General features: G+C 32.4%; 1 protein-coding gene across 1 annotated transcript in view; it reads left to right on the forward strand.

Annotated features, from left to right (window-relative positions):
- Nucleotides 1-26,691, forward strand: part of LOC129222731 (solute carrier organic anion transporter family member 74D-like) — a 75,522-nt gene that overhangs the window by 36,138 nt on the left and 12,693 nt on the right. The window contains exons 2-5 of the mRNA XM_054857263.1: nt 14,529-15,480; nt 19,822-20,070; nt 24,974-25,063; nt 26,273-26,578. Coding sequence (XP_054713238.1) covers nt 14,562-15,480; nt 19,822-20,070; nt 24,974-25,063; nt 26,273-26,578 — 1,564 coding nt within the window. The 5' untranslated portion in view covers nt 14,529-14,561. The remainder of the gene's footprint in view (nt 1-14,528; nt 15,481-19,821; nt 20,071-24,973; nt 25,064-26,272; nt 26,579-26,691) is intronic.

Below are 26,691 nucleotides of genomic sequence, written 5' to 3' on the forward strand. Positions count from 1 at the left end.
AATGAAATCTTTAAAATATTAATTTAAACTTGGTTAAAATTTAATGACTGCTCCCCCCCCCCCCTTCCTCCCCGTTTATTCAAACGTTGGGACCGCTCTGCTTATTGCTATTTCACTTCGAATCATTATGTCGGTTGCTTTAATAAACATCAGAATCGATGACTGCTGGAAAACCACTTATTTTCGCGAGGCTTTAATTTTCGCGATCTTCGCTAGCCCGTCATAATTGCAAAAAATTTAAGACTCAGAAAATATTTCAGTCTGAAATATATAATCAATTTTGTCTCTGTTCATAAAAAAACTCGAAAAATTTTAAACTCGTGAAATCAACGGCATTTTTATTTTCGCGAAAATTAAGGCTCGTGAAAATAACTGTTTTTACAGTTCCTTGAGGGAACTATTCAACAAAGCTTTTGAAGTATTCCGGGAGATAGAAGAAAGAAAAGTCAAACCTTAAAACGGTGTTTTTCTCTGCAAACCATCTGTAATTTTCACTCCCGCAAAATTTTACTCCAAGACGGAAATTAACTCCCTCGCACAAGGAGGCTGGAGTTGTTCAAAAGTCTAGACCATTTGTAGACGCGTCTAATTTATTCCAACAAAAGACGCCGTTATATATAGCTAGTATTCTAGAGCCTAGTGACTAGACGTTGATATTGATTGGTTCTATTTTGTTGTTTTTTCACCTTAAATTTGCAGCTTCACATTCGGCAAGGTTGTCTGGCTGGCGTCTGGTTTTTGTACATCTGTCGTGTGCGGTAATGATTATCTTCCGGGTGGAGAACTTGAAAAAATTTCTTTAAATTGAATTCAGTAGGAATATGGGGCGGTTCTCCTCTTGCTGAAGCAATATAACCGTATTAATGAAGCCCCGAAAGTATATTTTGTTGGTTTTACTTTTCATTTCCTTCAATTTTTAGAGAGTGCATTTAGATTGAAAATTTGCAGCTAACTCACCGCCTTAAAATTGCACATACGGTAGAAGCTCATTAATTCGATACTGTAATAATACAGACAGATTGAAAAATTCAAAAGAATAGTACAATTTTAAAGGACCAACCGAATAATTTTCTTTTGTATGTAATCCAAACTTAAAGTTTTAATACTCATGAAAATACAATGTTTATCAAATCCAGGTTTTTTATAGCATTGACTCAAACAATGCTTTTACAAGTTAATCTGATTTTTTGCGATACTTTTTTTTAAAATCACGCATACAGTAAACTTCTTCAATCCAAATCTTAGGATAATCCTGATCGATTCCGACCGATAAATGATCAAAAGATGAAAAGGAGCGTTTTTTTTATGTATGCTCGACAACTAACTATTACTGTAAACCTACCAAATCTTTTTACTTTGCATGAAATCGCAGAAATTCAAGGCTGTTTTTTTGGGGGGGGGGGGGGGGCAGCGTGGTTATTTATGAAAATAAAATACAGACCAATTTGAAATCCAATTCAACTATTTTATTGACTAAAAAACATTGATGCAAGTTAATCCGACTTAATGATATTAAAAGTACTCTCTAGTTCGTAATTTTATGTCGTTTTTTGCATCATGTATACAGTAAACTTCTTCAATCCAAATCTTGGGATAATCCGGATCGATTCCGATAAATGATCAAAAAGATGAAAAAGAACCTTTTTTATGTACGATCAACAACTATCGTTATAAGCCTAGCTTATCGTTTTACTTCACATGAAATAGCCAGCATTCAAGCTTTTTTGTTGTTATAATACAAAAGAAAATAAAGTGTTGTACAGTTTTAAATTTCATTCAGGTATTTTATAGCATTATTGACTTAGATGATACTGATGCGATTGAATCCGATTTAGTGAGATTAAAGGCACTCCCGAGTTCACAACGACCTTATCGTTTTTTTCCAATGCGCATCTAGTAAATCTCTTCAGTTCAGATCTTGGAATAATCCGAATCGATTTTGCTAAAATGTCAAAAAATGAAATGGCACATTTTTTTCCTCTTCTGATCTGCAAGTATCGTAACTACAAACCAACGCTTTCTTTTTCTTTTACATGCAATCGGCAGAACTCAAATTTAGTTGTTAAAATAAAATGTAGTCCTCTTTTAAATATAACTCAAGTATTTACTAATGAGTTATGACATTGACGTGAAAGATTTTGATGTGCGTTAACCCGATTTAATGAGATTAAATTCACTCTCAACTTCACTAAGTTCTCATCCTTTATTGCAATGCGTGTATAGTAAATCTCTTCAATTCACATCTTGGAATTACCCATATCGATTAACCGATAAAATGTTAAAAAATTAAAAAGAGCATTTTTTTTCTCGCATATGAGCGGCGGAAATATTGCAACTATAAACCAACCTTACATTTCTTTCTTCTTTTTTTTATATATAAAATCTAGAATCGACAAAATTCAAGTTAATTTGTTGTAAATATTTGTAGAAATACAACGTTTACTCTGATCTGAACCATAGTAAAAAAATTCTTAGACAACCTTTTCAGAAAGGCTCATTTTTACTGTCAGTGCGTTACCTAATAGCTCAAAGCCAAAGGTGAAGAAGACTTGTAGAAATAAAATGTAAAGCAGTCTCAAGTATAGATGCTGAAACGCACTGTACCAGAATTTAGAACCTGGGGAGGATGTCATAAGTCTTTATGTACTACAGTAAGATTGGTAAAATGGCTTAAAACCAAAGGTTTTGGGGAGGGGGGGGGAGACTCACCCTGCTAACCACGCTAATGACAAGCACTGTTCATCTAATTAAACTGTTATTAGGGATAGTTTACAAAGCTCTAAGTTAAGTGTTGACATTGAATTTAGCGAAATAAGCTTAGCCTGAACACAGTTCTTGAATCCTCTTGCACAGCTTAAAGCAAAAGTAGACTTACGTCTTCGAATATTTCACAATGAAGTTTCTCAATTCCACTTATTATATTTAACAGAGTGAAAATTATTCTAAAATTGTTTTAACAATTCATCTCAAAAGGAAATATTCTTTTAAAATCTCTTCTAGATACAATGAATTCTATTAACTGATCAATATAAATTTCTTAAAATCAATGAATATTTAAGTAAATTCTTCGTCATTTTCGTATGAATTTCAGTTCAACTCAGAATATGAATTAGGGATTTTCGGACACGAGGATAAAAGCTTAGTATTCTTTATTTTCTTTTAATTCATCTGCTCTTTTGCGAAACTGTCTGCTGTCATGGCAACGGACTCTTAATTCATTTCATCAGGAGCATTGTCGGGATAATTTACTAATATCAATTATTAATTTCTTAGTTGCATCCTATTTTTTGTTGAAATTGATAAGGAGAATGAACTTTTTCCGGAAAAGAATTCTTTTCATCTTGGAAGTTGAAATGTTTAATTAGTACTCGATGGGACATTTATAATTAAGTCTTCAATCACTCTGCTTCCCTGGGAAATATCAGTTTTACTATTTATTTTTATTGATTACTGTAATTTAATTTGCCTTTTTCTGCGGTTAATTCTTTCTCAAATGTCGTTTTTGATGTGATTGAAACTGAACCTGAGCAGCCTATTTTTTGAGTTTACTCTTATGAACTTGGCTATCTCATATCTCCAACGACACTGTGATATCTCCCTCAAACTTTTTTTATATTTCTTTATTAAAAATATTACTTTTTTTTTCCTTTTTCAAGAACATCCACGCTGTAAAATTTCGTCTGTGACTAAAATGAAATAAAACGTATAAGCTTTTGTAAATTGTTTCTAACAACATTATAAATGGTGTCCCAAAAATTTGCAAGATTTTTCTATTTTTTTTTTTTTAATTGATTTTTTTTTCTTGAATCAGAAAGTACATAGGATAGAAATGTGTTTGGAATAACACATTGGGCAAATGACCTCCATGGCTTTGCTGACACATATGCACTCTTTTGTCGAAATTTTCCATACATTGGGCTTCATGTCCTTGATGCAGGAAAAGTTCTTCAATGCACGGATGGATGTGAGCTTGTTGACATATACCTTTGACTTAAATAGCCGCAGAGAAAAAATCTAATGTCGTTAAATCACATGATCTAAGGGGCCAAATGTGATCACCGACACTTGAGACCAAGAAATGTCTCATACAGTAACTGGATTGTTAAACAATGAAAACACGTTCTTTCATGTAGTACTGCAATTTTATTAATCCAAAACTGTCAGTTGTCAAACTGATTCTCTTTTCTTGGTTGCTAAGACCCAAATTGTTAACCATTCTATTTGATTCAAATCTTGCTTGAGTTCTAGGACACCCTTTAGAAATAGTTTTCATTAAAATAATAACTATCTTTAAAAGTCACATGCATTGCCTTAAAGCTCAAAATATTATGAAATTAAGCTTTACACTGGAAAACATCGCCAACAGAGCACACACACACACCACGTTAATAAAAAGACTGAACTTGTGTAAATTTTCTAGACACTTTGCCGTTTTCTTTGAGACTGCCTCGACTGAAATCGCTATTCCAATCTCGTATAAACATAACTTCTTCATTTTGAATAGTCAGATGTGCCAATATATTTCTGCTAATTAGGTACAACGGTTTTTATTTCCTTAATATGTAGATCTGTAACCACCTTAAGAAACATGTGTAGCACTGTCAGTTTATAGCGTGCCCTTTCTTGTATCTCATATAAAAACATTAAAAACAAACCCAACGATGAAAAATGAATCGTAAAATTCAATAGTAAATTATTTAATGTCACGCAACAGTTAAAAGTTAGCTTTATTACCGGTTGAAGTTCACAACGGTTCTTTGTTTATTACAGTTGTAATAAATTTTGTGGTAAGCTGTGTATAAATATTTGATTTTCAAGGTTGATTGTTTCTTTTTGTTGTTTGTAAAGCCATGATGCTTTAAAAAACAGGAATGGTTTTCTTTCTTGTTATTAAATTGACAATTATAATTTAGTAATCGTTTGTGCTGCAGTTGGCATTCTTAAAAAAGTGCCAAGATTTTAATTAAAAAAAAAACAGCCAATTGCTTTTATATGTGTGTTATTTTCTTGTTATCTATTTTCAGTATAGTTTCTGGAAAGAAGTAGCATCATGCAGTGTCGGATTTACTTATCACAATTGCGGGGGCCCCTGCTGACATAAGGGACCCGAAGGGGTCTGAAAGAGCATAGAAAAATATTAAACGTAGTTCTATTCATCTGAAAGGGACTCCTAAAAATGTATTGTGTCTGGTCCCCAAACCTATAAATCCGTCCTTGCACCATGAAAAATGACAACTTTGGAATTTAATTGCGTAAAGGTGTTTGGAAATGTTCAATTCTTATCGTTTGTGACCTGCTTCAAACTCTTGTTTTGTCTATGCCAACTTTGATCTACTATGTCTATCTAATCAAATAATAGAAGCCAGAATTTGTGTTATTTCATTCTTAGCCGGGCTGACATTCATCATTATCATTTTTTTTTCTTATGCGAACTAAACCTTGATCATTATTATTAGAATTAAAGATGGGCAGTTATATATTTTGGAGAAATATTCTTGTGTTTTTCAAAATTAAATTCTTTTCTTTTTTAAAGTTTATATTCCACTAGGGGAAAAAATAGAGAGAGAGAGAGATAGATTTGTTAAGCTTTTTAGTATGCATTTTTTCGTTCTTTTATTTATTTTTGAGGGAGGCACGGAGAAGCGAAATTCGGTTTGTTGTTACATAACAACACTGCTTCTCCGTAAGCTCATCTGTTTTTCTAATTTGTCGTTTGGGGAAAGAAAAAGAGTGCATTAAGCATTTATCGATTACCACTCAATCTTTGTTAACAACCATGCTCTTCGGTCTAGGTCTTCACTAGTGTTGATCGACGCCGTGATTTGCTTATCCTCAGGCGTTGCCGGAACACTTGGATTTCCGGGATCCATTCTGTGGAAACCTAACCATAGAATCCTGATGGGATGGGCGAACGGCACCCATCTTTAGTCACACGGCCTTCTGGAAAAAGCGACTGTGTGGCCCACTTTTGTAAGCTAGAACTACATTGAGAACGGAAATTCAATGTCCGGATTTATATAAAGCTCAAGCATCTATGATCTGTTAAATCGAGTATTGATAGCACATTTTCATTAATTTGTGCTAATGGGATTGCTAAACTGTAAAAAGTTTCTCTTCTGGACTAAAACATAGTTGCTAAATTCTTTTACAAACGAACCAACTTTTTCTCCATTTTACGAACTTATCTAAGTAGTGTGTGTGTGTGTGTTTGGTATGGAATACTTGCTTTGTTGCGATATATGCAAAGTTCTATCTTACAGACCGACCATGATCTGTTAAATCAACATAGGCATTAATAACATAATTTTTATTAGTGTGTGCTAATAAAATGACTAAACCGACGAAACTTTCTCTTCTAAGCTGAAACATTATTGTAAGCTTATTTCATAAGCAATCGCGTGGACTTCGTCTTCATTTAAAAATTTATTTAGTGATTTTTTTTCTTCTTCTTGAAACACTTACTTTAGTGTGATATGACTTTCGGTATGAAAGAAAGTGAAAATATAAAAATTATTAGTGTATAAGGTTACCAGACGTCCGGATTTCAGATCCAGATTTTTGTCATTTGAAAGTGACAACGGTTCACTTCTTAAATAGTCATGCTGTAGTACAAAGAGTTTTGAAACATTTTTATTTTATTTATTTTATTTTATTAATTAATTAATTAATTAATTAATTTTTGCATTCACTTTGATTTTTTCCCACTTCTGGTTTTCTTTTTACATTGTTTGGAGCGAAACATAAATGCGCAACTTAAAAATATAGTAAAGCTCAAAAGTTTCAAAAATAGATAAAAATGTTCTAGTCAAAATTCGATCGGAGAAACATTATACAGGTTCCCTCCTCTCATTATGATGAAGTTGTCCGGATTTGGCCAATATAAATTATTTTAACCGTATTTAGTATTTATATACCCCCACCCCTCTCCGAAATCTTGCTCCCTCTCGTTACAACATCCTATATTTTCATATTAAAAATATCGTTTACATGCTAAAAGTGTTATTGTTTTTACTCTGTCGCGTTAATAAGTTGAACCTGTATGTCTTGCTACCAGTTTTATTTTCTTCCTTTGATAAATAAATAAATAACAAAAGAAGGGATTGAAATGTGCAACAGAAAATAAATTAAAAAACAATGGTCCCAAAATATCATTACATCATATGCTACGAGCATGGATATTATAAAATACAATTATAAATATATCGCACACACTGAATTTAAACCCCTGCAGTATATTATTATGTTTGTTGATTATTTCTTTTTTTTTTCTCCTGAAACTAAAATAAAAAAATATCTCCGTTATAAATTATTATTTGATAAAAAGATATGGAAAGAGATTCTTCGTCGTATAACTTATCTATTATTAAAACGTTTAGTTTCAAGTAAATGGAGTTACGATTTTTGTACAACTTCTTACAAGCAATTCTAGAAAATACACAAATCTTATCGCATCTTCCAAACAGATTCCTTAATAATTTTTTTATTACTTTGAAACCGACGTTTTTATTGATTGACATCTGACTAACTTGAACTCTTTCTACTTGACAAACAGAAACTTCGACCGAAAAAAATTGCGTTTGATCGCATGAGTGGTGTCAACTGTCAATATTTTTTCACAAAACATAGTACTGGTATTTAGAAAATTTATTACGGCATCCGTCAATGATACGAACTTATCTTTCACCATCACACATTTAGGGAATTATTTCATTATATTTATTTCTTCATTTTTGTTATTTATTTCTTTATTTCGTTTACATCGCCAGCGTTCAGGCAAAAGTCACCTAATCCAAAATTCCAGATTTGAGACATTGTTAATTTCACCTTTCAAATCGTTATGGAAAAAAAATCATTTTATTGACCCCCTTACTCTTACCATACGTTTATGCATGAAACTTTTGAATTATATAATTCATTCATATCGTACAACAACTCATATTATTCATCATTTTTTTTTCACTAAGGGATTTCTGCCAAAACGCCGACGACAAGCATTTCTTCTTATTTATTTCTTTATTTTAAACTAAGCACTGCATTTTCAATTTTAATCATAAAAACAGTGTTGCTAGAAAGTTGATATTTCTTATTAAATATGTTTTTAATACAATTATTTTAATTTAGAATCATTTAATATAGCCCCTATTTTTTAACCTACCTTAACAAAAAGACAAAGTAAATACAAGAACTACGTTGAAAACCATTAAAATTTCCATCAAAGTGAAAAAGCATGATATGTTACGAAAATTAATTACAACATAACATTATTTCTTTTCATTATAAATGAAATAAATTGTTATGCTTTAAATTTGAAGTACATATTTCGCTTGGTATGATAAGATTTATAGGAAACGGAAAAAAATGGCGCTATTGGTTGACATGTTCTCTACTATATTGTGTAACTGGAGAAAATTATCAGATGCAAATTTTCAAGCTCTTGAAAAAAATATTTATTCGATTTTCAAACGGTTTAAAATATGATTTATATTACATTACACTTCTATTTAAAAATAAGCAAAATGCTTCAACTGCTGCATGCTTTTTTTTTAAATTTTAAATTCATCAAATAAAAACATTTCACAAAATTTACCACAAAGATATTAAGTGCCCCTAATCTTAATCTAGACGCTTCCGGATATAGCATTCCAATTGGAGATATTGAACCAAAGAGAAGAAAAGGAAAAGAAAAAAATGCTAGGGAAAAATATTGATGCTACAAAAACATTAGTACTTTTTCCTGCCACGACCTGCCAGCCAACAAAAACAAACAACGTCACCGAAAAAAGAAGCAACGCATTAAAAAAGGAAAGAGAGAGAGAGAGAGAGAAGAAAAAAAAGCTTGCTGTATGTATGGTGAAATCTGACATTGAAAAAAATAGAGTATCTGTAGTGTTTGTTGCGCGCTGTGTAGTTTTTTTACGCGGTTGAGTCGTTATGACTAATGTGAGAAGCGTTTTTAAGCATCAGTGCGGAAATCGTTCGGGAACATACTGCGCATGGGATTCTAAACATGAGAAACAGCATATAAATGTTCTCGTTTCTATATTTCTTTTTCTTTGCTTGGTATTACATAATTTTGCGTTGAAAAAGTTTTTTTTTTTTAATAAATTGATTGAAATTAAAAACATTCCAATAATTTATACGAAAAAATTACAATTTTTAATTTAATTCTGAACATGAAAAACAGCACATAAATATTTTTGTCTTTCTTAATTTTTTTCTGTTGATAGTATTACATGATTTTGCACTTGACAAAAATGATATAATTTTGTCAAGTGCAAAATCATGTAATACTATCAACTAATACTATCGCAATACTATCTAACTAAAACAATTGAAAGAAAGAAGAATGTTGCTATCATTCTGTTTACTAGGAAATAAAATACAATTTTAATACTAACACTGAACATTAAGTTAATTTTAATTATATAGCAATTGGAAACCAAAGCTTGTCCATTTATGCATGTTTCTTAATATCTATTTATTAAATGCAATGTCTATTGGCGTAATTTTGTCCAAAGGCTTCATTTTATAAATTATTATTTTCTCTATCTGGTGTACTTGAGATTTGTTTCTATTTCATAGTGTGTTAAGTTTCTCCAAAGCACTGGGCACTGTCAGTTCACCGGGCTAGAGGCACGCAAAGATCCTCAACAGGAAGCTGTAGATTTTCTTTCTTTCTTTCTTTTTTTTTTTTTTTTGAAGCTCTTTAAACATTTTGCGGGAGGTGCCTCTAGTTGCTCGTGCCGCCACTGGTATGATTTATACTTTCTTAGAGAATAAATATATTGAGAAGCGGTACTAATTACCAAGTTAACTGTTGTAAAGCGTAATCCTTATTTCATTTACAATAGTCTGTTGATGTTATTCCAATTAGAAATAAGGAGAGAGAAAGAAAGTTAAAAAATATTATTTATCTCCCAAATTCAATCTACACTGATCCAGATGAATATCATTAGTTCGTAAATTACTCCATTTGGTTCTAGTTTTCTTTTCTTTTTCTTTTTTTTAATTTCCAAATTTTGTCAGTATAGATGTTAAAATTTTGACAATAGACCTAATTTGAAAGATGTGGACTTTGTGGTACAGTTCGTGTTGATGAAGCAGTAAGATAATTCACAACTTCTAGACGTGGTTTTTTTTTTTTTTTTTTGAGAAAACAAAAATGTGTACAATAATGTTTTGATTTTTTAAATTTACTTGAACTATTAATTTTTAGTATGAAAAAATAATAAATCTTCGATTTAGTTTTTCTCATTTAACATTAAGATTTTTCGCATAAACAATTCTGGAAAAAAAATACAATGCGAATCAAAAATTAATAAATTTCTTATTTCCTTTTACAAACGTTCCATACATTTTTTTTTACTCTGCATTTTACGTCATCTCAAAGATAGATGGTAGGGCCATCTATTCTTTTACAAGGTTACTAAATGAAAGTGGACGGGAACGCCTTTTATTTATTTGAATGGAAATCTCCTTCTTTTTATACTCCAAAATGAAATTTCCCTTCTACTGAACTACCAAACAAGTCGAAATTTTCGATAGGATGCTAATAAACTTATTTTCCTCTTAGTTAATTACATTGTTCTTTTAAGAATCATCTTCTGAACAGATATCCGTTTCGTTCTCTCTATTCTACACGTGATTGTCTTTCACGTGAATTTATGACAGTCGAAAATGCACATTGAGAACAACCAAGATTTTATTTGGATAATCGGAATGAAATTCGACCTCGTTATTCTAATGTATGCCTCGATGTATGAAAAGATCTTCAAACGTTATTTTGAGAAGGCAAAAGAAAACAATAATAGTTCCCGTTCACCAGAAATTAATTAACTTCATATTTCACAATTGCCGATGGGAGGTGGTCACTGAGACCTTCCAAAAATTTCCTCATTCGTTAAAATTTGCAGTTCTCTATTCGGCAAAATTATCATCATTCGGCGAAATTTGGAGTTCCTTTCCGCAAATTGAGAGTTTCTGCCCTTCCAAAAATTTAATTTGGAGCGCCCCTGTTATCAAGATCTGAAAATTTGCTTAAATATTTGCTTCTAATGCAATGCCTAGGTAAGTGCTTGTGTGTCGAAGAATAAAACAGGGAAAATTCTTTAGTAGATAGTGACAATTTTATTTGTAGCCCTTTTTTGTAATAGTAGCCACATTTTTTAATTAAACGATGGTAATAAAACATTTTTCCAAATTGTTGAAAATTTAAATCTTAAATACGTTAATCAATATAAGTAATGTATTTAAAAAATCTTTAAGAATCTTGTTTTTGGTAATTACTTTCGGATTGTAGTGAATACTTTAAGTTCATTATTATTATTATTTATTTATTTATTTTTGAGAGAGCAATTGACACATGGCTTTAAATCGCCGTTTTTTTTTTTTTTTCATTTACTCGCATACTCGCACTGTTTTCTTTATCGGCCGCTAAATTTACCCTTTTTTGTTGTTTGCATTAAAGAGAGAAAACCCAGAGAGAAAGTGAAAATAATTTGCTTTCATATTTACACAAAGATGCCACAATAATATAATTTTAGTTGCAGCTGGTTCTGCACAAAACCTGAAGATAACAGCCTAAATAATCGCTGTCATTTGTGATGCTGCTTTGTTGACTTCTTTGCCAGTTCAATTTTGCGAACTGGCACGTGCTCAATAGCGCATAGAATGTAAACATGGCTAGCTATTCGCTTAAAAACGAAAATTAATGATTCTGACGGTATTTCAAATCTCCCACAGTGGCGACGTGAAGTCTCTGTTGTGAGACTGATCGACTTGGCTATTTTTTTCGTCTGTCTTTCTGAAATTCAGACAATAGGAGATCAGTAGTTATTTCATTTATTTTTTTTATGTAGGTAGTTTTCGAGAAGTAAAATACCTAAGCTAAGTGCCTGAAGAAACTAAAACAGTTTCGTGGCGAATGTATTTTCGAAAATTGTTTTTAAGAGAAGTGGTTAGGTTTTAGAATGTAATGAACTTTTTCAATTCGGACGAATGATTAGAGTGTCTTTTTGTTTTGAAGATCAGTGCACGAAAACTACTTTTAAACTCGTTTTAAGAATAAAAATAAATAAATAATTTTTTAGCTTAGGATGCGCCCGAATCTTTCAATGATGAAAGTTTTCCATCTCTCTCTCTCTCTCTTTCTCCCTTTAGAAGTCGTTAAGACAGAAAAGGGTGAAAAAATATCGTCCTCTACTTAATCGTTTCAATTTTATTCATTTTTATTTACGATACTCTGGAAATTGATGATTAACATACCTACTTTTTGAAACATACATGAGGTTTATTTCCAAAGTTTTGTTTTCTTGTGTACACTCAGGAATGTTACGTATGCCTTTTTTTTTCTTTGTTACATTTTGGTCTTATATTGCATTTAGGTTCTTTTAGTTTACATTTACGATATTTCATTAGTGTTAGAAAAATATAAAACTTGTTTTGTCGTGAAAATTTTATAATAAATGCACCTCGACGTTAAAGTTTCATTTTTTTTTTTTTTTTTTTTGAAAACGTAACAATGGAGAGAAATAATAAATGTAAGCAATGAGTTTCTTTTTTGTGGAATTCAATTGTTAAAAGGAGTGGTAGGGGTGGGGGTACTTTCTAAAAGACTATAACTTTGATGCTTCAAATAAAAATAATAACTTTTAGTAGCTAAAGTGAAATAATAGCGGCTACTGAAAGCAAATAATTTTAAAAATAATGGATCATTTTAATTCATGAAAAACTATAGGAAAGGGTAATAAAGGATGCACTACAAATTTAGACTTGGGTAAAAAAAAAAGCACAAGTAGTAAGTATAATTAATAGTTGATGATGGCAGATTTAAGTTACTAAGGTATGATAGTGCAATTTAGTTACGGAACACAAGAAATAGTATTTATTTGCTGAAAGGGAAGTTACTTTCGTTTTGTAGAAATGAGTAATTTTTTATGTGTGGAAAAAGTGATGATTAAGTTCAAATCGAGAAAAATAAAATAATCGAATAAAACAATGTGTTTAAATACATGAAATACGTCGCCAGCTCAGTTATTCCATCCGAGGACTGCAGTTTCGTGCTTTTTAGCACTCATAAACCCGGAATTGGAAATAACTGAGGTGGAGGCGGAAAACCTCTTAAAGGAGCCAAGAGAGCCAAACCAATTGGTAGCTAATGTAGAATTAGCACTCCGGACAGTCTCACCTACGAGTATAAATGTTTATATAATATCTTTTATTTAAGAAAGAGAAGTAGATAGGTGCTAGTTTTTCTCTTCCTTTAAAGGAGATAATCGCGCATTGGTTTCTACTCCATTACAGACTTGGATTTAGGAAGACTTATTACAGCTGCTATAGAGTAATAATTATGGTTATAAGTTTGGCTTTTTTGTAAATAGCTCAATGTCAAATCTTTGCATTTTTCATTCATCCAAGAAGAAATTTTGAGACTAAGTATATAATACATAGCTTAAAGATTTAAAAAAAAAATACTTTTTTATTGAACACAAAAAAGGCCGTATTTGATCTTCACGTTATTTTATTGATTATGGCTTAGAACATCCGAGAAGAAATTTTCTGACACAATATAATACATGACTTCAAATTGAAAAAAATGACCCTTAATTTCCAATTGAATGCAGGAAAAAATTAGCAACTATATGTGATCCTCTCATTACTTTATTGATTTTGGCTCATTATAACACTACATGATCATGAATGGTATCATGACTGAGATATTTTTAGAATGTCTCTTCTATTAAAAGAGCTATATTTTTTTTTCTTCGCGATTTACGTTCACGAATTCGATCGGCGCCAAAAATGTTGGTTGGCTTTAAACAATAAACTATGAAAGTGACCTGGTAACCCTGGCCTCGACCATCGTCTGACCTAGGTGTAGAGCTGGCAACTTGATCAGCTTATTAGGTCAGGTTTGGTCTAATTGCTGCATGACCATTGTCTTTGCCACAGTGACATACTTTCTCATCCTACGTTAGAATGCGATGCTCGGGCTCCTAAGTGAAGTTATTTCACCTTGTGTTTTACTTACCACCTCCGTTTTGCGTTCGATGGCAAAAATGGATTTATACGAAGACGAAAACGAGTTTCATCCGTTCTAACCTATTTATGTCAGTTTGATATTCGTATTCATGAAGGTATAGATAAAGGTTGCTAAGGTCGCTTTGATTTTTCTTTCTTTACTTCATTCCTATTGTGAGATACTTTAGAGTCTTTTGTGTTTGACGCTGCGGGTAAAATATTGTCTAAATAAATACAAAAACATAGATTCCGTGTGGACGATGTTCAAAAGAATGCTGGTGGTCATATGATACTTGGGAATACTTTTTTGCATGAGTCCGAAATAGGCACAGAATTGAAACGATTTTGTAGTTTCAAGTTATCCTAAGAAGAGAATGACATGAAATTTCCTTATTTTATTTTTGCTGTGGAAAATTTTAAGTACATAATTCGTTTCTACCATTGCATGTCATTAGAATTTATTTTGATTTAAGCTATCAATCATCATTAAATATCCATTCCTATTTCAGGTTATCAATCACCACTGAAATCTAGTTCCGCCAATGGAACGTTGGAAGACATCTCAAGGTCCTACTTGTAGAGCCTGTCTGAACACACTTGATGAAAGGTCGTCATTTCTTTCACCAGGAAACATGATTACTCCGAATGGTCTCGGTACTCCCTTGAAAAACCCGCAGAATCTTACTGCCGGTTGCAATGGCAACCTCTTAATCAAAAACGGTCATCCAAAAAATCATCTGTTCAAAGCTCATATTCACAACGGTCAATCAACCAACGGTCACCATCCCGAAAAGAATGGACGTCACTTGAACTTAGTAAAAGAAAGCTTATGTTGCTTCAAACCTAAAAAGAAAAATGAAGCAACCATTGAAGAAAGTGATGGTTCATGTGGACTTTGGGGCATCAAGCCTAGATGGCTTCAGTCATTTGCGAATAAAAAAGTGTTCTTAGCTGTGTTTTGCCTAACTAGTGTTCTTCAAGGCATGTACTATACGTATTTCGTCAGTGTCTTGACGACGATAGAGAAACTTTACCAAATTCAAAGCAAAACGACCGGACTCATTATGTCTGCCACCGAAGTTGGTCAGATTGGTGGTGCTTTAATCTTGTCATATTATGGTGGACAAGGACATAGACCTAAATGGATTGCTTATGGTATGATAGTGTTTGCTATCGCTTCTATATTTTGTGCCACTCCGCATTTCATGTATAGACACGTCACGAACCCTCTTCGGTCATCCATACCATTAGAAAATTCAACAACTCTTGCACTGCGCGAAATGAGGACGAAACTCTGCCAAAGCAATGTGATGTATAAAAGTACCTCTTCAAGTTCATCATTGCTTTCATTCTCTTCATCTAATTCATTATTCGACAGCGATTTTCCTGCGCTAGCAAATATTCCCAATGATGCCACCAAGTTCTTCATGTACAATCGAACATCCCGTTCTGCAAGTACAGGTAAGTATATGCCCGAAAATGCTTTTGTTCTTATTTTGTTTAAGCAGCACCACCTTAGTAATAAATGCTTATCGCATTTGCCTCAAAAATTGACTACCCATGATACAGAAAACAGCGCTACCTCGCGGCCATCCAACGAAGGCTTTGCTATGGCGTTGGGTCCAAACAATTAAAAATGAATTGTTAATTGGTTAATTTCTAAATTCAAATTTAGAAATTAACTAATAGGTAATTTCTTCGCTATTAATGTCAAATATCTCTGATAGATGACAGTATTATCCGTACATGTGTGAGTTCGTTTTTGCTCCATATAGAAAACGAGAAAGCGATAGACATTTAGTATTACGAGGGAGTTGGGTTCAAGGTGAAAAAAAAAAGCAAATTTTTATAAACTGCTGCCAATCAGCAACAAATTAAAGTACTTAAGTAGATGATAATAGAAGTTAGTTTTTTAAGAAAACGTTGTGATTACAAATTTCATGTGACGAGTTAAATGTTATTTTGTGTTGTTCTGAAGGATTAACTATTGTAAAATGCCATATCCTGAAGGAGTTGCGAGATTTTCTGAAAACGTGAGTTGAAAATGCACGAGGTTTTACTTATAATCATATTTTTTTGTCTTTCATGTTAATACTCTGAAATTTTAGACTAGTACAAGGGAAGTTTCAACGATTGTCGCTGAAATATAATCAGCACCAGTTCTAGGGTGGTTCAAAAAAACTTTTTTTCAGCTAGAGTTCAGGACAACCCCTATTTTTTAGACTTATTGATAGAATTCTGCTGTAAAAGTGTTAGCTTCTTACTCAAATTTAAAGAGGGTGCTCAATGACCCCTTAATTTAACATGAGCCGTAGCATAGAAAATACCACAAATTTAGAAACATTTAATTTCCCCAGTTGTTTTTTATTTTTTTGTAAATAATTATTTTATTGCAATGTATATGAGTATCACTAGTGTATATTATAATGTGTAGCATTGTTTTGTTTTTTTCAGTTCAATGTATTTTTTAAACACCTTCCCCATAGTTATGAAGTTTGGGAGAGGGGCTTGAGCACCCTCTTTCAGTTGAAATAAAAAAATAAAATTCTTCCAGTATATTACTATCCACAAGTCTAAAAATATTGAGGGGTGTCCCGTTATCTGGGAGAAACTTTTTTACATGTATTTTTGAACCACCCTAACCAGTTCATTTCAGGAGTCATCTGCTTACGTTACCGAATATGTTAGATTTCTTGCACTTTACCTCTTGCAATTAATTACATTGAAGCATAAAAAAAACACATCCGATTTCTCAACCCCCTTGGAGAAGTTTGCTCCAAAAAACTAATCAGTAATGTTTCCTATCAGAGTCCGTCTATAAGCGAATTTTTATTTCAATTCTTTCGCTGCTCATCGAGATATAGATGCCACGCGGAACTACAAAATCATTCGATTGCGCCTCCCTCTTGGAGCGAATGGCACCAAAGATAAATGAGCAACATTTTCTGCCAGATTCCAATCTGTATTCTATCAATACTTCTCGATACGTAGCAATCATGTTTAAATATAAAAACGTTCAACTTGATCACCCTTAGGAGCACTCGACAGTGAAAGCTTAAGAAAAATAATGCAATTGGGGTTCATCTGTAATTAATTTTCATTTCCTTCCCTTCTACAATTGATTGAGATACAAGGAACCTCTCACCCCTCTTGTGGAAACTGGAGTCAAAAACTGATCAGAACCATTTTTAAATGGGGCATAGCTTTTATTTATTTATTCATTTTATTTATTTATTTATTTATTTATTTATTTATTGAATCCTTGCATCAATTTTTGAGATAAAACAGTTATGCTCAATGAAAAAACGTTTCCAATTTTTTAGACTTAAAGTAAGTAAGAAATTTAAAAGCTATTTGAAATAGTTTTCCAGCGAAACTTAACAAGCGAGTTTAAGTTTAGAAATAATTAATTTCTAAAGCCACACGTTGTTACGTATATTACCTAATGATTTGAGCTTTCAAGGCTTTCACTTCATAATTTCCATCGAGTTAATTTAAAGCTTACTTGAAATTAAACGTATTAAGTACACCGTAATATGGTTACCATAATATTTTTGAATAATATATTTCTAAATGTTGTTGAAATATTTATAATGTTTTAAATGTGTTATTACTAAGAGTTTTATTCACTCGTTGTCAATGTTTCAGTTGTCTTGCTTGTTGAAAAAAATTTCTCGAGAGCTGTGTGGACAAAATATGCGTTTTACGCGCATGGTGGTTACATGTGATTTGATAGCACGAAAATCAATACTGACTCTTTTGCCACTTTTTACGTACGAAAATTTTGAGTTATGAAAACCATGTACTAATCAAATAGAAAAATGAGCCTCAATACTCGAATCCATCGAATGAACAAGCTATTTCTGAAAAATTTATTTCAAAGTGGGATTCAAAACCCTAGAACGCCCCTAACAAAAGATTCAGAGGAAAAACACAAGAAAAATTAATCTTTGCTATTGAACATTCAACTCTTAGGCATTAATAAATTCTGTTATTTGTAAATATAAATGGATATTTTACAAGAAACGATAGTCAGGAGTCATCTTTTATTTGTGTGCAGAACAAAGAAAATAACAATTATTATATTTAATGTTAATTGAGATGCATTTTGGTATCATTTCAAAATGCTTATTAGAAAATTAATATAATATAAAATATATCTTATAATAATAAGAATTTGATGAAATTGCAAAGGAATTTAAATTAAAAATATTTCATCATTCTCCAAATTGATAATACCATACCATGGACTGGACTAAAACATATAAAAAATGTTGAAAATGACATTTGAGATGATGCCTATTGAGCTTTGACAATTTATCTAAAAAAATTCCAAGCATGCTAAAATTAACAATTGTAATAAGAGTAGGGGACACATAAGGCAGTACATAATGCTATTTGTGAGTAAATTAAATTAATTGTATGTTAAATGTTTTAACAAAAAGAATTTTCTACTGCATTTAGATAAAGAATCTATAATATGTTGACCTACTTTAAATTAATCTTAATAAATAATAGTCGAAGCTCTTTAAACGATCCCTGTTATCCAAACAAAGTCGGTCGCTATGTGTGAAATCTCGTCACAACGAATACCAATACAACGAAATATCCGTTTCAACGAACTAAATTTTCTATCCCGATTTAATTTCCAGAACCACATTGCTTGAACTCCATTGAAACGAAATTCTCGTTCCAATGAACAACATTTGCGATTCGTTGAAATTCGTTGTAACGGGACTTCACTGTGTTGCATAATATTTAATCAAAATTAAGGATGCAACATTGGTGAGTGTCACATTTATTGCAGTGATAGGTGAAAGCTTCAGTTCGGACTTCCTAATGAATTTTAAAATAGCATGCCATCTATGCAATAGTGAATGGGATTTAAATGCATAAAGGAAAGGTCGTTGTAACGGGTCGTTTAAAAGGTGTAGTGTCTTCTAAGATTAAAATAACATTTCCCGAAAAATCAAAAACTCCTGTTAAGCATTGTCCAGTGTCCACCCTCTAACGGGGATTGAGGATTCGAGAAATTGTAACAGTTGTGACAAGAGAGATGAACGGTGTTACATAAAATGTGACATCACGCATTTTTATAACAAAATGCTGTTGAAAAACTGCATGACCCGTGACAAAATAAGGAGGGAGTAAGACAAAGCAAGGCACTTTGTGACATTGAGGAAGCAGGTCAAATTTGTTGAAAGAAAGTGACATCGTTTATGGACAGGCTCTTATGAATAGGAACGTACTGTCCAGGAGCGTGCACAGGGCGGAGAAGGGACACCTGTTGGCCCAGGCCCGAGCCTGAAGAGGGTCCAATATTTTTAAAACTAGGGTTCAGATATAGGGTAAATAAGGTGAAGGGGGCCCGGAAAAGTCATTTGTGATAGGTCCCAAAATTTCTGTGCACGCCCCTGGTACAATCTATCTATAATAACATCAAATAATCCATATAAATAAAACAGAGAATAAAATATGAGGCAGTGAGAAGCAAAGGGATGTAAGTGGACATTTTCGAGGTTTTGAGTAAAACGCTTTTAAAGGTAACATCCCAGGTAAGCTTTCATTGAAATTTTTTTCTAAATCATGCTGTACAATAGCAACTACCAGGGCTACTAGTACAATCTCTTGCCCCAAGACAGAGGAGAGTGTACCATGTGTACTGGTTATCTCCAAATTTTTAATTTTGCCACTTACATCCCATTGCTTCTCACTGCCTCCATATTTTTTATTTCTAGTCACGCAGCCGTTCAAGAAGTTATTACATTTCATTATAGCTGAAGTTAATGCTCTCTTTTTCAGATAGTCTTCTTCCTGACGACAATGTGACATCCACTTTCTCTTTGCCATCGATAGAAGCTCTAGTTGGGATGCAAGATGATTGTTCACTAACAAATAAAGTGACTACTACTTCGTCAGCCACAAATCCGGTCCTCTTGATTTTCTTCCTCAGCCTTTTTTTCATTGGAATAGGCGCTACAGCTGTTTATACCCTTGGCATTCCTTATATAGATGATAATGTTGCCACACGAGAATCTCCTCTATACTTCGGTACGTATGAAATCTTTGAGAAATGAAAGGTTACCTGCAAATGTGTGTGTTCTGGGTTTTACTCGAAACTAAGGATGCACCGATTAATCGGAAGTACCGATTAAAAAAATAAATTTTTTGAGCATACCATCAACAACAAACTATGATGATTACATTTATGAACAACTAGTGGTACCCGCACGGCTTTGCTCGTAGTAGAAAATTAAAAGGTCATTTTTGATCCGCCTGTATATGTACAAATAATGGATGATGAATTTCTCGCCAATTTGCTATGCTTGTCCATGTTGCGGTTCCACGTTATGATAATTTGGTAATTTACTCGCCCACGTTGTGATAATTTGCTCGGTAAAAAGTTCTTAAAGTTGGAACAGAAAAAGAACAAAATTGAATTTTTGAAAAATCGCTTCGAGGTGCACAACCTCATGCTATAAACTAATTCTGTGCCAAATTTCATGAAAATCGGATGAACAGTCTAGGCTCTACGCGCGTCACAGAGATCCAGACTTTCAACTTTATTATATGCTAGTGGTACCCGCACGGCTTTGCCCGTAATAGAAAAATTAAAAGGTCTTTTGGTTCGCCTCTATATTTACAAATAATGTATGGTGAATTTTCTCGCCAACTGGCTTGTGCCCATTTTACGGTTCCACGTTATGATAATTTCGTAATTTACTCGTCCATCTTATGATAATTTTGTTCTTAAAATTGGAATAGAAAAAGAACCACATCGAATTTTCGAAAAATCGCTTCGAGGTGCACCCTCCCACGCTACAAACTAAGTTTGTGCCAAATCTCATGAAAATCGGACGAACGGTCTAGGCGCAATGCGCGTCACAGAGATCCAGACAACCTCTAGACATCCAGAGAGAGATACATTCAACTTTATTATTAGTAAAGATAAATATAGGGAACTATGGCACACCAACGAAATACGGGGAGACATACCGTATCTCACGGTGAGTAAGGTTCACACATTAAGGGGTAAACTCCCAGCTGGGCTGACGCCCAGCACGGGGACCTTCCCCGGCGCAATAATTACCAAGCCCTTCCGTAGCACTTAACGACTATCGACCGTCGCACTCAGTCGTGCGGGAGGCCCGCTACGCGGACCCCCCGGACGATGGAGCCAAAGGCTAACAGCTAAGTGGTGGGGTGTGTGCGGAGAAAAGTAAAGATAAATATAAACTTAATTTTCTGAAAACATTATTATAGAACTGCAGTAAGAAAGTGTACAGAGTAAAAACAAATAGTTTAGAAAGTGCATAAAACTGAATGAAATATAAAAGGATAATTCTCACATCTTATATTCACATGACACTACAAAGAATAATTAAATTCTAGGACTTTTAAATTGAAATGTGAAAAATATTTATCCCCTCTAGCCCACCACTCCCCCCTCCCCTAAACTTTTTTTATATCAACCACCTTGCAGATATTTTTTAATTTTGAAATTGTTTTTGGAAAATCAGAAAAGAGGAGAAACAAAATTGTCTCTCAGAAATAAACAGCTGTTAACTATTTCTAAAGTCTAAAAAAAAGTGATGGAGGAATTGGTAGCATTAAAAATAATCATTATGATCATTAATCGACCAGAGCCGATTAATCGGTAATCGGCCAATTTGCTTATCGGTACATCCCTACTTGAAACTACACAAAAGATTGCGCTGTTTGAATGGTATTTTTTTCTTTCTTCAATAATATCAGTTAAGACATTTTTACATAATGTTGCTAAAATAACGTGGAAAAATCCTTGCAAACTTGGTTTTAATCTTCTGATTTAGAACGGCATTCTTACTATGTGTATTCCTGCTATGAGTGTTTTTGTCTCGATTTTTTGAGGCTTTCATTAATTCGAATCATTTATTAGCGCTTTTTTAAATTCTCCAAAAAATAATTAATAATGTTACACATTTTTTATTTTTAAATCATACGAAAGAGCGAATTGTTCTATCCTAATTGAAGTTGTCCCTAAAGCTTGAATTTTGGTGCTTTCAAATTATTTCGATCACGAGTGGCAGGTTAGCTTTTTCATAAAGCTTTCCTCACAATTCAAGTAGTTTACTAGATCTTTTTCTTTTTATAAACATTATAGCAATTCTCTCCTGTCGTCAGCAGCTGCTTTTTTTTTTTTAATTTTTTGAAAACAATAAATATTTTTGCATATTATTATTTATTTATAATTAATTTTTTTTGTTAACTATTTATGGACTGGAGTATTTAGTTTGGAGAAATTGGGTGAAATTAATTGCGAGTATTTATATCAAATGAAAGTTGTTTTTTTTCTTTGCAAAAGTTATTTTCTAATGCATTTTATTTTGCCTGTTTCCCTTATTCTGATAAAATGTTTAGAATGTGTTTACCTTATTTAGAAACATGTTCTTATTCAGTTGTTTTTTTTTTAGACGGACAATTAATTCTATTTCAAAACAACTGCATTTCTTTTTTTTTTTTTTTTGAGCAATCATGAATTGCTTATTTTTTTCACATAACCGTTGAGTGACCTCCTTTGATTTTTGGAACTGGGCATCTGCGAACACCACACATGCCCACACACCCATGCCTACATACACACAACAGGGTTCGTCGATTAAAATCATGATTCAAATCAAGTGATTTTTTTTAACAAAATCAATGATTAAAATCAGTTGATTTAATTTTCAAATTATTTTTGCATTTTTAGAATGTGTTGCTCTAAATTTAACTACACTGCATTATACTATCTTCACTTCAACTCTCAAAACTACATAGATCCCATGGATGTAGGAATAGCAGGAGGGAGCACAGGGGGAATTTCTAGAAGCGATAACCGTAACCGGCCGCCATCTTGCGTGTATCGAGAAACCGTGTCTGCAATATTTAAAATACGGAAATTGTCGAACTTTTTTATGGAATTTCAAACGAATTTCGACTTTATGGCCTCTTGTAGCCTTCAACTACACTAATAATGCACGTACGAAGGAGATTCCTAGCTAATTCAGCATAAATGGATAATTAATTTATTCCATAATACATGAATGAAAAGCAGATAATAATGGTAACATATTGTGTAATAAATAATCCAGCATTTATCTTACTAACAAATACAAACCCGAGTTGCTTAAAATAGAATAACAAAAAAAATTTATTGATGTGATTTGCTGTTACTCTTTGGTAACTTGTAAACAATTCTATCAATAAAATTGTGAAATGAAATTCGGAACATTGTCAGATGCATGACAGGAAATATCCAACGTTGTTTAGCACAAATAAATAGATTACAGAATACACGTGTTTCGGGGTTTCAAGGAACCCCTTTTTCAATTCAAAGGTGTGAGCTTCTAGATGTAAAAACACCCAGTAAAAGCAATGAAAATGGACAGCAGACAGTTAAAATATCAAAATAAGCAATTAACAAAAGCCAAACAAGACAAAATGGAACTCACAAATTTTCTCACATAATTTATATGCTCTTACGAAATTTCAAAGAACGGCTGGTCTGTCCAATATAGGCAAGGCCACAAATGCAATCAATTTTATAAATTCCACAATCATCGTTTAAAAGAGCATAAAAATTATGTGAGAAAACAACAGTTCAATAAGTCTAGTATTGCTCAACACTGCTGGGATTTTATTTCTGCTCCTTTAATTTCAACTCATTTTAAAATTATCCAGAAATGTCCAAATTCATCAGATCTTGATTTTTGGGAGTCTTTCCACATTCTGAAGAATCGTTCTAATCTAGTTAACGATCTTAAAGCCATTCCGTATTTTTCTGCAGTGTGGCATCCATTCATTAATTGGTAGTCTTTTTTCGCCCCTCTTCTTTGATCTCATATTTTTTCTCCATTTGCGTTGTAGATGGTTATGGTAATGTCTTTCTTTGGTACTTTTTTCTGTCTTTACGTTTCCATTTCATGTTTTATTTTGTACTTGTTTAAATTTTGTTGTCTTCCGACTTCTTTCTATTTTCCTGAATTATCTTTGTTTTTCCTTTCGCTAAATGTGGCACTTGATTCGTAGTAAAAATTTTTCGGGCATAAATTTATTGCTAATTTATTAATAAGCGGTTTCATTTTGACAGCAACATGTATTTTATGGGCATTTTTACTGAAATTTATTGCTTAACGGTTTTTTCTGGAAGGAAATCATGCAATAAATCTTGACTTTGAATTTCATTTTATCTTGTTTTGCTTTTGTTAATTGGTTATTTTGATATTTAAAAACTGTCTGCTGTCCATTTTCATTGCTTTTACTGGGTGTCTTTACATCTAGAAGCTCACACTTTTGAATTGAAAAAGGGGTTCCTTGAAACCCCGAAACACGTGTATTTCGTAATCTGTTCATTTGTGCTAAACAACGTTGGATATTTCCTGCTATTCCTCGGCATAAATGTAATTAGTTATTGTTTAATCGTCAAATGCTTTCATTTTTTGTTATTAAGTGCAAATTAAACTTTGATTACAAAAATTAATTTTAAGTAGGTTGTTCTTATAAATCAATATTCATTATTTCATGTGGTGTAAGAATTAGAAATTAAAATGCTACAAAATTTAAAATCCAAGTGCTTTTCTTTGAAAAAAAAAAAAAAAAAAAGCTGAATATATTTTATGCATGGATGTTACCACATCCATGCATAAAATATATTCAGTCTACATTGGCGTCTACACACACACAATCATGATTGCGAGAAACATAATTTGAATTCAAGATGTCAAAAATTCATTTTTTTTTAAATGTTTTTTCTGAAGTTTTTTTTGGAATGATGAAAGTTTATCATTCCCCAAGCTGTTTGCCATAGAATCCCCATTATTTCAGTTAAGTTATTTAATAACGAAATATAAATTTTTGAATATTTTTGCTGTTTTAAATGTTTTAACCAAGTAATGCTAACTTACATTTTAAAAATCTTAATTTCTTTTACCAGGAATTACCATTGGAGTTCGTATTTTCGGCCCAGTTTTCGGTTTCCTATTAGGCTCTTTTTGTACAAGCATTAATGTCAATTTTCCATTTGGTAAGTAAAATTTGTACTGATCCTAAATATCATTTTTTTAAAAAAAAATTCAGTAATAAATGTTTTTCTTTTGCTACAAACACATTTTTTTTTTTTTTTGAGCATTTTGATTTGCTCCTTTTTTTCTTTTTTCTGTGTGTTGCATTACACAATTCTTGGATTAGTTGAGAGGAAAATTTAGTTATGTTAATGTCACATGAAATACAAACAAGAAGAAAAATATTCACTTAAAATGCTCACCTATAACTACGTATATTATAGTATATTTTGGAAATCTGCATAATGTTACTGCTATAAAAGATTGGTTTTATGCTGTAATTTTTCTTTCCCTTCTCTTTTTTGATATTAAATTCTTAGTACGCTTCGCCAAAAGATATGGTGGTCACTTGAGGACATTTTTGAATTTAATGGGTGAAAGTAGTCGAGTATTTTTTTAAAAAGTTAAAAGAAAGAAAAATTGAATTAATGATGCTATTATGTCAATTGAAATGTATACTTCCTTAAAATACACAGCAGTTTTGTTCTGATTTGACTTAAAAGAACTGTGAAGATATACTCCTATTTATAGCTTCTTTTTCGCTGGAGATCATTGCCCAATAGATGTATTAGTATATTTTCTTAGTTTTCTAATACTAAACACGATAAAACTGTGAAGCCCTTTTTAGAAATCCTCTGAAATACTTTTGTAAAACTAAATGAAAATAAAATGAGACAGAGGGGCTTTAAGTTTTCCATCAACACTTGATACTCCCTCTGCTTGTAAAAGGAAACTGTAAATGGGTTTCCACAGATAAGTTGGACGGCATGCAGTAAAACCAACGATATATTAGTTATTGCTTGTGCTCATAAAAGGAATCTGTAAATGGGTTTCCACTGCTGGGTTAGACAGCATACAGTAAAACCAACTTTACACTAGTTATTGCTGATGCTTTTCAAGGAAATTTTGTAAATGGGTTTCCACTGCTAGCTTTGACTGCATGCAGCAAAACTAACTTTATTTTTGATAAATTGCAGTTGCTTCTTGAAGGAAATTAGAAATGGGTTTACACTGCATGAAGTAAACTAGACTGCATGAAGGAAAACCAACTTTATGTTTTAAGAAATATCAGTTTTATGATTTTAAACATCAATGGATAATGCATTAAATAAATTATTTTTGATGTTAATACAATGTTATTGAAATATTTCATTGCTGTATTTGAATTTCAGAAACTACAAAACTTTCAACTCAGGACCCACAATGGGTTGGTGCTTGGTGGCTAGGAGTTTTAATTGTTGGAGCAGCCTTAATTTTTACAGCCTTTCCTATGATGTCATTTCCTAGAAATTTGCCAAAACCTTGCAAACATAATCAACCTCAATCAAAACCATTTAATCATAATGATAATGATGCATTTGACAGCTGTAATGGAAATGTTGTTTCGCCTTTGCAAGATAATCATCAGTGCCATCATTGTCAACCACTATCTTATTGCACGAATCAGAATGAAGGGAAAAAAAAGCCCAAGTTTAAAGGTCGGTCTTTATTGTTTCTTCCTCAGAATTTGTTTACAGAAAATAAATTAAATTAAAAATTAAAAAAAAAGTCAAACAAGGACTGAATTTCCAATGCATTTAATCAGATATTA

This window comes from Uloborus diversus, chromosome 5 (genome assembly GCF_026930045.1).
Source record: "Uloborus diversus isolate 005 chromosome 5, Udiv.v.3.1, whole genome shotgun sequence".
Taxonomy (NCBI): domain Eukaryota; kingdom Metazoa; phylum Arthropoda; class Arachnida; order Araneae; family Uloboridae; genus Uloborus; species Uloborus diversus.